The sequence below is a fragment of the Physeter macrocephalus genome, chromosome 5, assembly GCF_002837175.3.
Source record: "Physeter macrocephalus isolate SW-GA chromosome 5, ASM283717v5, whole genome shotgun sequence".
NCBI classification, from domain to species: Eukaryota; Metazoa; Chordata; class Mammalia; order Artiodactyla; family Physeteridae; genus Physeter; species Physeter macrocephalus.
In genome coordinates, this window is record NC_041218.1 from 2,779,628 (window position 1) to 2,794,877 (window position 15,250).

At 47.2% G+C, this 15,250-nt stretch overlaps 1 protein-coding gene across 1 annotated transcript in view; it reads left to right on the top strand.

The window, feature by feature from the left end:
- Positions 1-15,250, top strand: part of CNPY1 (canopy FGF signaling regulator 1) — a 36,160-nt gene that overhangs the window by 18,734 nt on the left and 2,176 nt on the right. Inside the window, 2 exon segments of the mRNA XM_055084676.1 lie at positions 11,295-11,498; positions 13,272-13,368. Of these exon segments, the coding sequence (XP_054940651.1) occupies positions 11,295-11,498; positions 13,272-13,368 (301 nt within the window).

Here is a 15,250-nt window from a genome sequence, read left to right on the forward strand (position 1 = left end):
TCTGCTGTTACTGGCGCTAGTGGACAGTATACAAGACACGGACAGAGGCGACGTGGCCCGACTAAGCAAACGCTCTGGCTAAGCGAGAAAACATTGACGTTAGCATTTGGGCATGTAGAAAGACTAGGTGCCACGCTATCCTCAGGGAGAGGAAGTAAAACAGATGATTCAATACCCCTGAACCGATAAAAATAATAATTATCAGAGGGCATAAAGTGACGGGAGAGAATTAAAGATTACAGTAGCTTAGCACAGAATTAAGGTTAATTAACCAAACCCTGGCCATGCATGCGTTTCAATTGATCAATACAAACAAAAGCCGTGACAGAATGCACCAGGAACTAGGGGTGCCAGCTAGCGGCCTGCTGGCTGCTCCCTCCCCGACCTGAACCCTCCCAAGGACCCTGAAGAGGGTGGACCCGCCCCCTTTCCCACTCAGATCCCGGAGGGAAATGAATCTACTCCCCAGCGTGGGAGAGTGTGGTTTCCCCAGCTTCTCCGGTGACGGCCGGCTCCACCTCCTGCCCCAGGGTGTCTGGGCCACTGGACTCATTTGTTAGTTCTTCATTTCTGAACCCAGACTTGTGCCACAGAGTACCACAAACCAGGTGCTTGAGCAGAGATGGATTGTCTCACAGCTCAGGAGGCCAGAAGTCCAAAACCAAGGTGTTGGCAGCTGGTTCCTTCTTGGGGACCCAGGGAAAATGGGTTCCCTACCTCTCTTAGCTTCTGGTGAGGGCTGGCGCTCCTTGACGCTCCTTGGCTTGGAGATGTGACCTCCGCAGTCTCTGCGTCCGTCAGCACGTGGCCCTCCCCTCTCTGGGTGTCCGTGTCTCTTCTTCCATTCCTATGAGGACATCAGTCACGTTGGATTAGAACCCATCCTCACTGAATATGACCTCGTCTTATCTACCTGCATCTGCAAAGACCCTACTGCGTTCACAGGCACCGGGTGTGTGGACGTGAGCTTATCTTTTAGGGGGACACAATTCGATCCATGCAGGCTTTCGAGTTGGCGACCCCGGGGCCTCCCAGTTCTGTCTTGCTGATTCCATAAGGTTCAGTGGGTTTGTGTTCCCACCTTTTGCCCTCCTGCTGGGCGTTCTCAGCTGATGGGGGTGCTGGAGGGTGGGTAGGGAGCCCTCTGCAGCCCCTCTTCCTGTTCGCTGGCTGCTAAGGCCGAGGGCCGCCCAGTTGGGGCTGGCACGTCCCGCCCCACGTAGCGTGGTGGCCGGCAGCGGCCTCTCCCTCCAGATCAACAAGAGACATGTTAGGGAAACAAATCCTAACACTGACCTCCACGGCCCTCATGAAATGCAGCCCCCTTCCTGGCCTCCATCTGGGCGTGCAGCTGAGCGCGCTGTATCCTTTGTCTCTGATCTTTGCCTTCGTTTCCGGTACCTGAGACTGCTCTCATCCAGGCTGGTCCAGACCACTTGGCAAGAATAATTTCACGAGCCTGGTATTAGACGCTGCACAAAAGTCTAAATACATAATGCATTTTGTAATTCTGTCACACTCAAAACAAGCTGTCAAAACTGTCTGGCATGACTTATCCTTCATAAATCCCTCGTCCTGTTAATTGCGCCTTGGTCCACAGAATCAGAATTGTTTGAATCCACAAATCGGGAGGAACACGGAGGGATAAAGGGGACGCATTTAGAGGATTGCTCTGTTTCCCCAGCACAAAAGGAGCCAGGCCTGGCGGTGGGCGCCGCGCAGCCCTCGGTGAGGGAGCTGGGTTGAACGCACTGCAGCTTTGCATCTGGTGGTTTCGAACGATCCTTTCCTTGGAAACTTTGGAGGGAAAGCAACGCACTGATTGTCTTCGAGAAAGATGACTGAGGTGAGAGACTGAGTTCCGTGACACTGACTGTTCTAGAAACAGTAGCTTTGGGGCGCCTCCTCGGTGCCAGAGGTGACAGGTGTCTGTCCAGGGCTGTGCGTGGCAGCGCACACGCCGTGAAGGCAGGGGGAGGGTCACTCCCTCTGGCCCCCCACACTCAGAGAAGGGCTTTGGCAGCACATGGGCCCGATCAGCTTCCGGCTTAGCGTATACACGAGTTCTGTGACCTGGAGCAAGAGGCCTGCATCTCGGGGGCTGCATCTGGTGAAGTGGGACGGACAGGACAGGGACGGGGCCCCTGCGGCAGGCCTCGTGGATGGAGAGAAGGGGGTTTCACTGGCAGAGGCCCCGGGCAGCAGGCCCGGAGGACAGACAGGAGGCCGCGGAGGCCACAGGCATTTGCCGCGTCCACCGTGGGGCTGGCTATGGGGTGCCGGGCGGAGATACAGGCTTGGGGCATGTGTCCCATCCCAGGCCTCCCTGAAATCACTTTGTGAATCTCTCGAGGCCTCCGTTTCCTGGCCTGCAGCATGAGGTAACAATTTCCACCCCATCAGGGGGTGGGGTCCTGGACCGAGGCATGTGTGCGAAGCTTCAGTATTGTAGTTACTGTGGTGTCCCTGCGTACGGGTAGGTAAAGGCAGGCCCCGGGTAGAAGCATCTCTGCGCCCCACCGGGGACGATGTGGCTCACTCAGTGTCTGCGCGTGCACGTGTGTCTACCTGTGCGCGTGCACGTGTATGTAAACACATCTGGAAGAACTATTGTTGGGTCCTCCAGGAGAGAGGCGCTATTGGCATCCAGAGAAGGGAAGATGCTGGGGAGGCGGGAGCCACGGAGACGGGACCGCGTCACTCGGCAGGCGGGGCTGAGTGAGGATGGAACAGCTGTCAGGAGCCCAGCTGGGCAAAGGAGCTTGGCTCGCCGGAGTGGGGCCGGGCAAGAGTCTTCTGGAAAGACCTAGACAACTTTATTGTGGACACTGAAATTTGAATTTCCTATCATTTTCCCGTGTCACAAGATATTCTTCTTTTGATTTTTTCAGCCATTTGTGAATGTAAAAACCAGTCATGGCTCACGACACAAAACAGGTGGTGGCCTGGGGGACCCCGAGGCCACCGTGGCCCCTGTGTGATTCCAGGTAGGGGCCCAGAGGGCCTGTCCCAGAGGACAGGTTCTGGGGGGACAGGAACCACCATCATTTTGTTCCCTGCTGTCTCCTCACATCTAACCCAACACCTGGCACCTAGCAGGTGCTCAATAAACGTCGGTCAAGTGATTGATTTCACCGCTTAGGTCTGTGACTCGTGGCAGACTCTCTCGGCTGTGGGTGTCTCCTTGTGAACCGTTCTCGGGGCTCCCGCACCGGGAGGGACCTTGCCCTGCCCGTCGGAACAGTCCACTCGTTCGCACTTCCCAGCACCGCTCTCGGTGAGTGGAGTTTAGCGGATGCCCGTGGCCTCTGCGATCGTGGAGCCCTGAGGCAAAGTCCCTGAAAGCCTCACTCCACCCGCAGCCCAGGCTCCCGGGACCTGGCGGAACCATGCGCAGGGATGCTTTCCCTTTGGGAGCATTAGGGAGAGTGTTTCTTACTCCCGATTTAGAAGCGTAACCCTTTTCCAAGACCTGGGTGTTAGCGAGAGCAGAAAGATAATATGTATCCAGACGCACAGAGAATCAGGAAGGAAGAGATCTCATGTTACCTCTTGGGATTGTTCATTGTTCTGGGCAGAGCACAGAAGCAGAAAATAGAAAAGTCAGCGCGGGTGCCACCCCTCGCCATCGCCAGCCCGACCGCCGTCAGCAGGATTCTAAGCGCCACCGCTCTGTCCCGAGCACACAGCTGCCCGCGGGTCTTGGAGACAGGCAGTCTGATGCAGCGGGTGGTGGCGACCACGCTTGGAGTGCCATATGGGTCTGGATGTCCATGCTGACAGCTCTCGCATTCTGAGAGGATGGGAAGGGGAGAAAATGACAAGGGGTCCTCAGGCCAACTTTTCAAGGCACTGCCTCGGAGTCACCGGACCATGCTGCTTAGCCCACCAGTACGGAGGGTGCAAAACTCAGTCTGTGCTCAAGGCGGCGTCGCTTTGAAGGCATTTACGAACTAAAACAGTCAGCATCCATCAGAGGGAAAGGAATCATAACCCTTTGCGTCTACCTGTCGTGTCAAACTCTCGAAAGAGTTTCCTACCGGTTACTCGACCTGATCAGATACACTAGAAGCGGTGTTGTTTGCGTCCCAGGTTTACCGGCAAGGACTCCGGGAGAGCAAGGAGGCCAGCGTCTGGTCCAGCCCTCAGCAGGTTGTAGGTGGTGCCAGACCAGGATGGAGGTGCCTGGGGGCCCGTGCAGAGTCCTGCCTCCGGCTCAGACGGGATCACAGCACCCCGTGCACCGAGGCAGACCAGCGCGCGTCTCGTGCTGCTCTGCGTCGCCCCGTCATGGCGGGCTCTCGAGCAGCCCCCAGTCACCTCTTGGGCTTGGGCTGCACTAGCAAGGCTTCAGGTGGGGGCTCCATGCTCTGGGACTGTATTAGGAGCTCGGGCGGCGTAAACGGCAGAAACGTGTTGTCTCTCAGCCCTGGAGGCTGGAAGTCCCAGATCCAGGTGAGGGCAGGGCCAGTGCCTCCTGAGGCCTCTCTCCTTGGCGTGTAGACGCCGTCTCCTCCCCGTGTCCTCACGCGGCCGTCCCCCTGTGCGTGTCTGTGTCCTGATCTCCTCTTCTTATCAGGACCAGTCAAATGGGACCAGGGCCCACCCACGACCTCATTTACCTTCATCACCTCTTTAAAGGCCCATCTCCAAATGTCACATCCTGAGGTCCTGGGGGTTAGGGCGTCACCTAGGAATCTGGGGAGTGGCCGCACCTGGTCGCTTGGTGGAGGGCAGCAGCGTGTGTACCGCCTAGAGCAGCTGGCTTCCAACCCTGGCTCGGCCAGGTGGTGGTCAGGTAGGTCGCTCCCGTCTGAGCCTCAGTCTCCCCACCTGAAAAGTGGGGGGGTCTACTGTGGGCTCTCCAAGGTCTTCCCGGCCGGAGTGTCTGCGTTGCTGTGTCCTCAGGCGCAGGACCTGGAGGGCACGGAGAGCAATGACCTGGCAGCATCGGTCGGTCGTGGAAGGAAGTCCCTGGGGCCTGGGGCTCCTCACCCAGGAAAGGGGGTTAAAAACGCTGGCCCCGACCCTCCCAAAACCATTGTTTCAGGATAGAGTAAGCTAAGATATATCCCCAAACAGATTTTTAACAAATATTCCGGAGAGATTCTGCCATAGCTCACGTGGGCGGGAGCTCCGCTTTTGAACCTGCCCTTGGGATGTAGGGCGTCTTTGAATCTAAATGGATTTGGGTTCTGATGCCCCCATAGTAAGTGTGCCTTCATCCAGTGAGCGGCAGGAGACAGTCCGCAGCCTCCCGGACGTGGCTGAACCCTCTCATCCCCAAGTGAGAGAGACGGGGGTGTGCTGTGCTCGGATCTTGTAAAAAGAGGAGGAGGGACACTCACAAGTGCACACACGGACACACTCACACATGGACGCATATGCACGTGGACACACACACGGACACATGCATACACGCCTACATGCGCACGTAGATACACATGGACACACACACGGACACATGCATACACGCCTACATGCGCACGTAGATACACATGGACACACACACGGACACATGCATACACGCCTACATGCGCACGTAGATACACATGGACACACAGAGGCACACGTGCAAACACGGACACACACATACATGCACACACACATTCATTACACACTCACAGAGGTGCACTTAGAATGTTTCTGGGGGGAGGAGAGCTGGGCTTTAGGGTCTGGGGGAGCATCGGCCTTACTTTTTATTCTATTCTTTTGTTCCTTCTGGATTGAAAAAAATCAAGTGAATGTGTAACTTTTTCTATTTAAAAATGTTTTTAAAGAAAGAGGGACTTCCCTGGCAGTGGTTAAGACTCCTGGCTTCCACTGCAGGGGGCGCGGGTTCAGTCCCGGTCAGGGAACTAAGATCCTGAATGCCCATGGCGTGGCCAAAAGAAAAAAAAAGAGAGAGTGCTTCCTTTGCAGCCAGCGGGAACTGGTGTGTGCGTGCGTGTTTCCACAGCTGTGGAGACGGAACACCCAGAGCTTCTTAACTTATCCCATTCTTTCGTCCTTTTCCTCTGAGACCTCTAAGGTTTTCCAGGGAAATGTCACCATTTGCCCACAAGTACACAGATGATGAAACTGGGAAATGCCACAACAGGCTCCCCAAACGTGACTTTTCGCCTCTTCTGCTCTGAGAAAGTGTTTTGCAGAGGTGGTTAGAAAGGGATAACTATTGTGTTTTCAGTAGCAAGATGGTGAAAGACACGCAGATCGGGGCGGGGGGGGACAGAAATTGTCAAGCAAGGACAGAGATATTGTATTGATGTGATCTTTATATTATCATCAACTAGGATTTATTGACTCTCTTCCAGGCAGTCTTTTTCAAGTATTTCTTTTCATTTTTATTCAGAATCACGGAAGAGTCCCCTTTAAAAAGTCCGAATTAGAGAGGTATGTTTGTCTGACACGGAGATGGAGTTGAATAAATATTGTTGAGCGAATGAACAAATTCACATCACCTCTGTTACTGTTGCAGTCTTACGGCCTTTGCCCTTTTAAGCACTGTCACTTTCTTCTATTACTTTTTTTTTTAATCTGCAAAATCCTTCCGGGGTAAGCCAGCAGAGGTCAAAGCTCAGAAACAGCATGAAAAGGTCGTTCTAAATCCTCGCTTAGAGTGATTTTTAACAAAGGTTGAAAAATTATAACATTTTTCACGTGGATAGCTGTATTCAGTTCACCTAAAATGTTTGAAAATTAGTTTTTTTTAAAGACGAATAGGATAATTTTTAAGATGAGAAATCAAATGGCAGTGCCAATTTTGTATTTAATAATGACAAGACAGTGTTTTTTTAACTTTAGGAAAAAGTCAAATTGAGTTAGATGGCCCGCGTTTGGAGTTCATTAATGGTGACCCATCACGCGATTTTTCTACACTTTCAAGTTTTCTATACTGTTAAGTTGAAAACAGGCTCCAGAATAAGAAAATGTGACTGAAACTTTAATAGTTTTGAATTCTGGGGGAAATTTCCCCCCAAATCACGTTGTTCTTATTTTATTATTTCCAGTTTTCTCACAACCTGAGAGTATACTTTATGTAGACATAATATCTCCACGAATAAGAAGAGGAAACACTTGCAAAATACTTTATTTCAAATAATAAGAGTGCCTTTTTCCAGGATTCGGATTAAAGAGGGCAGAATTTTGATGTTACTTTCATAAATTTCCTGTGTCATTTGTGGTAAATTGTGCTGCAATCTTTGTATTTTTGCCCCCAAGGTTTTATTGATTGTACAAATTCACCTGTTTCAACATCGAATTTATGGAAAAACTAATATTAATTCTGTTGTTTGGCTCTCTGAACGAAGGCTACTTAAAATCTCTCTTATTGACTAAGTCCAGATGGCATTCATTTTTTCTGATATACAGAACACTGGAAAATGTATCAACCTTTACTATTCCTCATCGAAATGAGCTTCTTTAGGTTTCTAATTATATTGTTTAATAAAACTAAACAGTCAATGCTATCTGCATGTTATATGAAGAAGTGTCACACAACAAACTCATAGCAGTCAATTAACATAAACGCTAATTATAGATCCCATCAACTTAGAAGAGTTTCTGAATTCTGGCTTTCCCTGCTGTAGCCTAGAGCGAAGAAGGTTTGAATTTTCACTTCTAAATATTGACTTTTAACTAATATCAGAAGTGATTTCAGTATTTTTATGGATGAAAAGTTAGTGATTAAACTAGATGTAATATTTGCTGTAACGCAATTAAAATGTTTACGTTAACTAAACCTCTAGAAAGAAAATCTTTGCAACAACGTGAAACGAACTATCAGTCACTAAGCAGGTTAAGTACTGGTTTCCTAGCTGAGGGACACTCCAAAATTGTCAGACTGCTGTGAAAAAGACAGTGTGCCACAAGGACAGTCTCCACATCAGACTGTACGCTGTAACATAATTGTGATAGCTATATCAAGCAAGAAATTTGCTACAAGATGAACAGAGACACAGTAATGAACGAACATGGGAGGCACCCTGTAATTGACTGTTATGAAAGTGTTGCCATAGCGCTCTGGAATAGATCCCTAACTCCAGTTTTCTCAAGAAACCAAAGCCAAAACTTTCAACTACCTTTTTCCCTTTTCAAGTTGGGATCTGAGTACCTCCTCCCATCCCCATGTCATTGCTCACACAATAAGCACATGGTCAGAAGAGGCCTAAAGGAAAAAAAATAATAATAAACACGACATATACCAAGTATGATTTAGAGTTGTAGCTAGATTCCAAAATGGCAAAAGTTAGGATTTCCTTTGATGAGGGTGTGCTAAGATAGCAGTGAAATTGTAACAGATCGTTTTTGTATTTATAACGTATACCAAATGAGTCTGTCTGTAAAAGTAATGGCTGATAAGAAAACCGTGCCAGTGAATCGGTTTTCTCCTGCTACAATGATGGCGGCCTTTTTCATTCATATTTTAATGAGGTTAGTATCTCTGAGACCCTCCTTCCAGGGTGGAGGAAATGCTTCCCTAAGACTACAATAGGAGTTGCTTTATTGACAAGTACTATTCAGAATCTTCATAGTATAGGAAGAAAGACTTAGTTTTATTCCACTTGTCTCAATACTTATTGCACTCTTATAATCACAACACTTTGAGGGGAGAAAAAGGCTCAATTATTCCCTGAACAGTCTTTAAGTTGAGTGAATGTAGTTCAGCTGAGTGGAATCATTTTAGACCCAATTATGTGCATTTTAATAAGTGTGTAAGTAGCTGCCATGATGCATAAGCATCGTTTTCTTTAAAATTTTCTCACAAGATCGGATGCTTTGATTGGCATTTTAGGTCAGTTTTTAAAAAATATTTCTGTAAAACGAACACTACTAGTCTCATGTTGGGTGTTTTCCTTTCTTGCTTTCAGTGAAGATTGTAACGTGGCATTTTCTGAGCTCTCTGCCTGTAACATTTCCTACTCTTTCTACTAAAGAACATTTACTTAAAAGAGCCAGCAATTACATCAAAAAGCCAGTTAGCCTTCAAAGATGTATGAAATCGGCAAGATTCACGTGTTGATCCCTAGATATAACATTTTGGCGTTAAAATAGGCACAATACTACTATATTCAAATTCCACTTTCAAAATCAGGAAAACAATCCCGTTTGGTGGAAGGTTATCATGTGGCGACTGTTTTTTAAAAAGCGTCAACCCAGGGAACAAATAATACAGCTCTCAAAAGTAAGTTGTGGGAGGTCTCGCATATTGACATCCTGATTTGCTCAAATCTTATACACTCAGGATTTTTTGCACGCAGCTCAGAACGTCAGGTCAGTTTTTTTAAAAAAAAAAAAAAAAAAAAAACGGTTTCGAGAGTGGTCTCATCTCAACGGGAAATACTGTGGTGTGTAAAGAAGGCATCCAGGGTTCCAGAAGCGCCTTACCAATGCTCAGACCCTCTCCATTCAGTGATAGCATCGCCCCTCGGTGTTTACAGTTTGACTGGGGAAGGAGAGGGTTAGGGAGGGGGGAGAGAGAACGGATTCTTGATTACAGTTAGATTTTTTAAATGAAAGAGCCAACTCTTCACTCTGAGGTTAAAAATGCTGCTTTGTGGACACGCAGAAAGTACTATGAGCCTATTCGTATGGACCAGACAAGGAAATATACTAAAGCACACGCAGGGCAGGGAGAAACCATAATAATCATTCTGTTAACGATCTGCTTGATAAATTGTAATTTAAGAATTTACCTCTGTTTTCTAGCTTTTAAGTCCCAAGACATATTTAATCTTTCGTTTCTCAAACAGATTTTCAATTTGTCTGTTAACCTATGTTTTTGGTTTTATTTACAACTTACGCTGCCTAAGTGGCGCAATTAAAGGTGTAAATAAAAACGTAATCTGTGTTTTGACTGTGCGCTTTGAGCTACTTTCTTTAGGGTCTTTTGAGTGTAGACTTAAAAAAAAATTCAAACACTCATTTTCTGAACTTGATATTTTAGCGGATAAAGGATGCTGCGGTCCACTCCAGTTTAATGAACGACTTCATTGCAGAGTGGACTGCATGGGCCTTGAAAGCAGCTCGTAATCAAATCTCCAGTCGAGTTCTGCGGGCCGAAGGAGGGATATTTTATCACGGCGCACGTGGTGGTGGCCATGGAAAGTTCATTAGTGCCGGTTTCCTTGGGCTCTTTCCTTTTCTACAGAGTTCGCTCTTTGCCGGGCCTGGGGGGTGGCGGGAGTGACGCTCGAGTGGCTTCGGCTGGAAGCAGGGCTAAGCGCAGAGGCGCGCCGCACGGCCCGCCCGAGCCCCGCGGCCGGACGGCAGGGAGGGGCGCGGGGAGCCTTTGTGCGCCCGGAGCGCGCATGTGAATGCCGCGCGCTCGCCGGCACCGGAAGGGTTCACACTGCGTCTGAAAGGGGACAATGGAGGCTGGATAGATCAACATCGGCGAAATCGCGTTCATTTGTGATTCAGTCCCTTTCACCATGGTTGTCATGCAAACTTCCTACTTTGATCAGCAGAGGGTGGAGAGGCAGAAAAAGCCCGCCGAGGCCGGGGCCGCGGCGCGTCCGCGGCGCCCTTGGCGGGTCCCCGCCCCCTTCCGGAAGGAGCCGCGGGGACGCAGCATATCCTGCACCTTGACCTGTCTAGACGGCCCCCGAGTTTTTGTCCCGGTTACCAAGGGCGAGGGGTGCTCTTTGACCCCCGCGCGGGGCGGAGGTGGTGGCCGAAGGGCCCTCCGAATCCTCGCCGGATTCCGGAGGGAGAGGGGCGCGCGGAGACGGGGGCACCAGCTGTTCCAGAGACACAGCGCAGCCGCGCCTGCGAGAGGGGCGACTCGGTCCGCCTGGCTTTTCCCTGCCCCCGGGCCCGAGCGGCCGCCGAGGGGCCACGGCGCGCGGGGCCGCGGCTGCGGAGCGCGAGGCCCGGCCTGCGCCCGGCTCGGGATGCGCCGGAGGAGAGACCCGAGCGCTCTCTCCGGCTCTGTCTGTCTGTCTGTCTGTCTGTCTCTTGCAAGTAGATAGATGATAACAGCCATTACCTGTGCTTAAGGCCTTATTCTGCATGTTCCATGACTTTCCAAAATTATCACCTGTAGAAGTATAGTTTCTAGCTTGAAGAGAAGTGTTTTCTTCTGTCCACTTTCGAACAGAGGCACTTTTTAAAGACCAGAATTTAGGCTAACCCCTTAAATTGTGTAAATAATAGAACTGTGCACATGTTGTATCAGGACAGGAATACTGTTTGGGGGATGGGGTGTGCTACCACGTGCATTCAGGGGAAGGTCTTTTAAATAAGACCAACGTTAAGTCGAGTTTCCTCCCCTTTTTGGCTTTTCTCCACAGATTCCCTTAGCCCAGTCGGAGGCATTCCTCACAGACCTCTTGGATAAAGTGTGTGAGCGAACGAATGACTACAAGCTCGAAGAAGACCCCGTGACTAAGGAGAAGACTTTCAAGAGATTTGCTCCAAGGAAAGGAGGCAAAATATACAAAGAATTTTAAAAATTCTATTTTTATTCTGATGCTTACAGACATTTGAAATTCGCGGTAAGCTGTCTTCTTCGCAGAGGAATTCCGTACTCCATGAACATGTTTTTGGTACTTTTTTTTTTTTTTTTTTTTTTGCTGTTTGTTTGGGTTTTTGTGGAGTTTCAAGGCATGCCCATTAAAATGTTATCTATTAGCTTTGTTGTCCTGCTGCTTTCTCAGTGTTAACTGCGCACTTAGTGACCTGCCTTTTGAGACACCTAGGGGCTGTGGTATTTCATCTCCGTGGAGACAGTTAAGTGATATTTTCCAGAAAGTGCGTTACAAATCCCAGTGACTTGGAGGCACAGTTTGCATGTTGCTTTGCTCCTGGGGGCGGTTGGGGAAAGGACTCAGTCCGTCCCCGTGCCCGGGGAAGGTCTCTTACAAGTTCCCACGTCAGGAATCAGGGACTGTGGTTCCGAGGTTAAAATCCAAGTTAAAATGAATGCCGTTTTCAAATATTTATAGCCACACGATGGAGGGAGAGTGACACACATCACTTTTTTTTTCCCCAAGGCTCAACAGAAGAGAGAGAATTTTTTTTTTCCTGAGTTCATTCAAGTATTTTAGCACAAACTCAGTTAAACAAAGGCTTAGTGTGATAGTTGGCTTTATGCCACATTTCCTCCCATCGTAATGTTTATTTCACGTGAATGCTGGCCTCTGGCTCTCTAGAATGCGCCTGGCAAAATATACAGCAAGAGATTTCACGTTACTTAATGCTATTGAGTCAGACCAAGTGATGGGAAAGCCCGTTTGAGAAATGTCTTCGGTTCACACGTTGGCCAAAATGTCAGGCCTGCTGAACCCCTGGTATGAGGGCTGCAGCTGACTTTTGAAGATTTCATTTTAATTAAAAAGTCAAGGCAATAATTCAGGGCTAAAAGTACTGTAGAGTGGGAATCACAGTGAGGAAGTGTGTTTGTATCTCACAGGTCTTCCATAAATATGTAATAGTGGAATTTAAATATTTTAAAATGCCACTTAAAAAATTTTAGCTTCTCACTTAATGAACTCGGAAAATGAGTTACTAGTCTCCAGCGAACACTCTTTACCGTCACAGTTCCTAAGCTTGTGCTTCTCCAATGCAGACACACGCTCCAGTCAGAATTTAAGATTTTGGGGTGCGTGGGTACCTTTGAGCTCCTTCTTCTCTGAAATGTCAGACTTGGGGTGGGGGGAAGCAAAGAGAAATTATGGATGGATCTCTTAAGTGGTATGAAGAGAAACTTTCCTGCGTAACTGAAAAGCCCCGTTATCCCGAGTGCAGTTGAAGATGCACTTGTGTTTTGGTTGCTGAGAAAAAGCTTAATTATTTTCACACTTCAGACCCTGTTTTAAAACCACAGAATGGATTATTATGTTAAATCTAAAGGAAACTGGTTTAACCATTTCAAGGAGGCGTGTTCTCTAAAGTTTCAAAACAAACGAACAGACAAAAAACCCGAAGACTTTCAGCTCCATACGTAGGAGCTCCAGCCCTCCTGTTCCTTGCATTCCATTCCAGTTTGAGGAAGAGGAACAGATACAAAGAACCATTTTCCTGCCTCACCCTCGTCTTTCAACACGACTAATCAGTTAGCCAAGTCTCAGGAAAATGACGCAATTAACATTCTGGGAAGAGGGTTAATCCAGTGCAGTGATGTCTTAAACCAAAAGGGCTAATAAAAATGGACCACCTTGGTAACATGATTTTATATTTTTAGCTAATAAAACTGTGACATGTCCTTCCTAACCAGATGTCCTGTGAGTGCATATCTATCCACATATGTTGTTATTCTGTTTGTACAGAGTGAAGCTGTAATGGAAGAGTACGAAGACGAAATATTCTCACTCATCGCCCGGGAAGCACACTACCTCGCTGACAAGCTGTGCGGTGAAAGACCAGGTACTGTGTCTGATGTAGCGTGCGCCCTCTCCCTGGCCCACCCCTCTCTTGGGCTCAGCACTGCAGCGTCTTTTTTTTTTTTTTTCAAACCAAGCCTCGCTGTCTCCCTGCCACTGACGGGGTCTCCACTGAATCCGAAACGACGCCATGTGAGAGAAAGCAAACAAACAAACCTCAGGGCTATGAGGCCTTGCTGGTTGCACTTCTCCTCGACATTTGAAAGGAATTTAAAAATGCTTGATTTCCAGTTGGGAAGGAGCACAGCTGCACGAATCCAAGAATCCAAAGCGTTTCTCTTTTTAAACTTTTAGAGCTGGGTTCTCCATCCTGGAGCAGGGAAGGAGAATCCCTTTATGACTTGTGTACTTACCTCCACCAACAGAAAGTAGGATCTTTCTTTAGTAAGAAATTTCAAACGTCTCTCTGTTTGTTTATTTGGCGCTGGATTTTTTTTTTTCAAGTTCCTTTCCCGGCATACCTACTTCTTAAAAATTTTTTTCTGGTAGAGGGTGGAAAATAATACTTGATTCATATTGTTAAACACACACGTGCATACGCGCAATAAGAAGCTAGAAAACACTGCCAGAAGTTTATTTTCTATATACAGAGTTGAAACACAGGGCCACCCTGACCCGACCCTCCATTTGGTTGAACACACACCTTTTGGTCTGTATCACGTTGATACTTTTAAAATACATTTACAAGAATGTAGTACAAGTCGTACATTCTTTTCAGATATCTTTGAAAGAATGAATGTGATATATGAAGACACTGATGGAAAGCTGGGGGAAGTACTTTGATGCATTTATGGAAGCTTGAGATGTTTAGCATTCGGCAATTGTTTATAATAAAGTATAGTACACCTGCAGCCATAGGATCAAATTTAGTGCTGAAGTCCTTAAAATAACAGTTACTGTGATTAGAAGATAAATATTTGTCATCCAAAGTTACTGAACAAGAAGGTAACAAATTTCCATCAACATGATGACGTTTTCTTACTCTGAGTAGATAATGGGGTTGTTCTCTGTTTAAAATCCAGTTTAGTTGGGAATTTGAAGAAGAGTACGGTGAAATGATATAGTCGGGATATAGCCAGGAATTCAAGAGCTTTTTCCATTGATTTTGATAATGTACTGTCGTAACTTGTGAAAGTCACGTAAATAAGTGCATAGTCACAATTTCCCAAAGAAATTATTTTGGAAGGTTTTCAAGCTATTCAGAGGTGACTGTGTGCGTTAAGATGTAAGCAAAAATGTAACGATGTGGAGAATATTAGTTTTCCTGTTTTTTCCTCATAAAGGATTTGGGCTTGTTATAATCATCTATGGTAAATGCAAATCATTTGCTGTATGAACACCTGCTCAAATATTACAAAAGTCTCAAGAAAGTTTCACTAACTCTTTATGGCAGTAGTTGCCTCAGATAATAAGATTCTGCGGAAAGACTCTGTTCCCAAATGCAGCAATCTGGCTTAATTTCGATAATATTAACTATCTCTTTTCATTCCTTCTGCATATTTATAATTAGAAATAAAAACTAATATTATCCTAAAGAAAATACAAGCATAAACTTAGGAGATGTGCAATATTACTAGTGTAAAATAAAACATGATCAAATAATTCTTAATAGCATCGATTTTTAAAAAATTGATTAAGGCTCACACTGTAAACGTAAGTATCAGTGCCCCAGAACTATTGAGAACACAAGGTAACCACGCCAAAGAGTAAGCCACCACATGGCTGCTACATAGTAAAATGGAGTGAGTTTTTTCAGGTTGTTTCTCTGTGAAACATACTTACGGATGTTCTAAACCACTTATAAATTAAAAACTAGGAATACAGTAATCTTAAAAAGAGATAAGAATCCCTGCCCTCCTAACCCC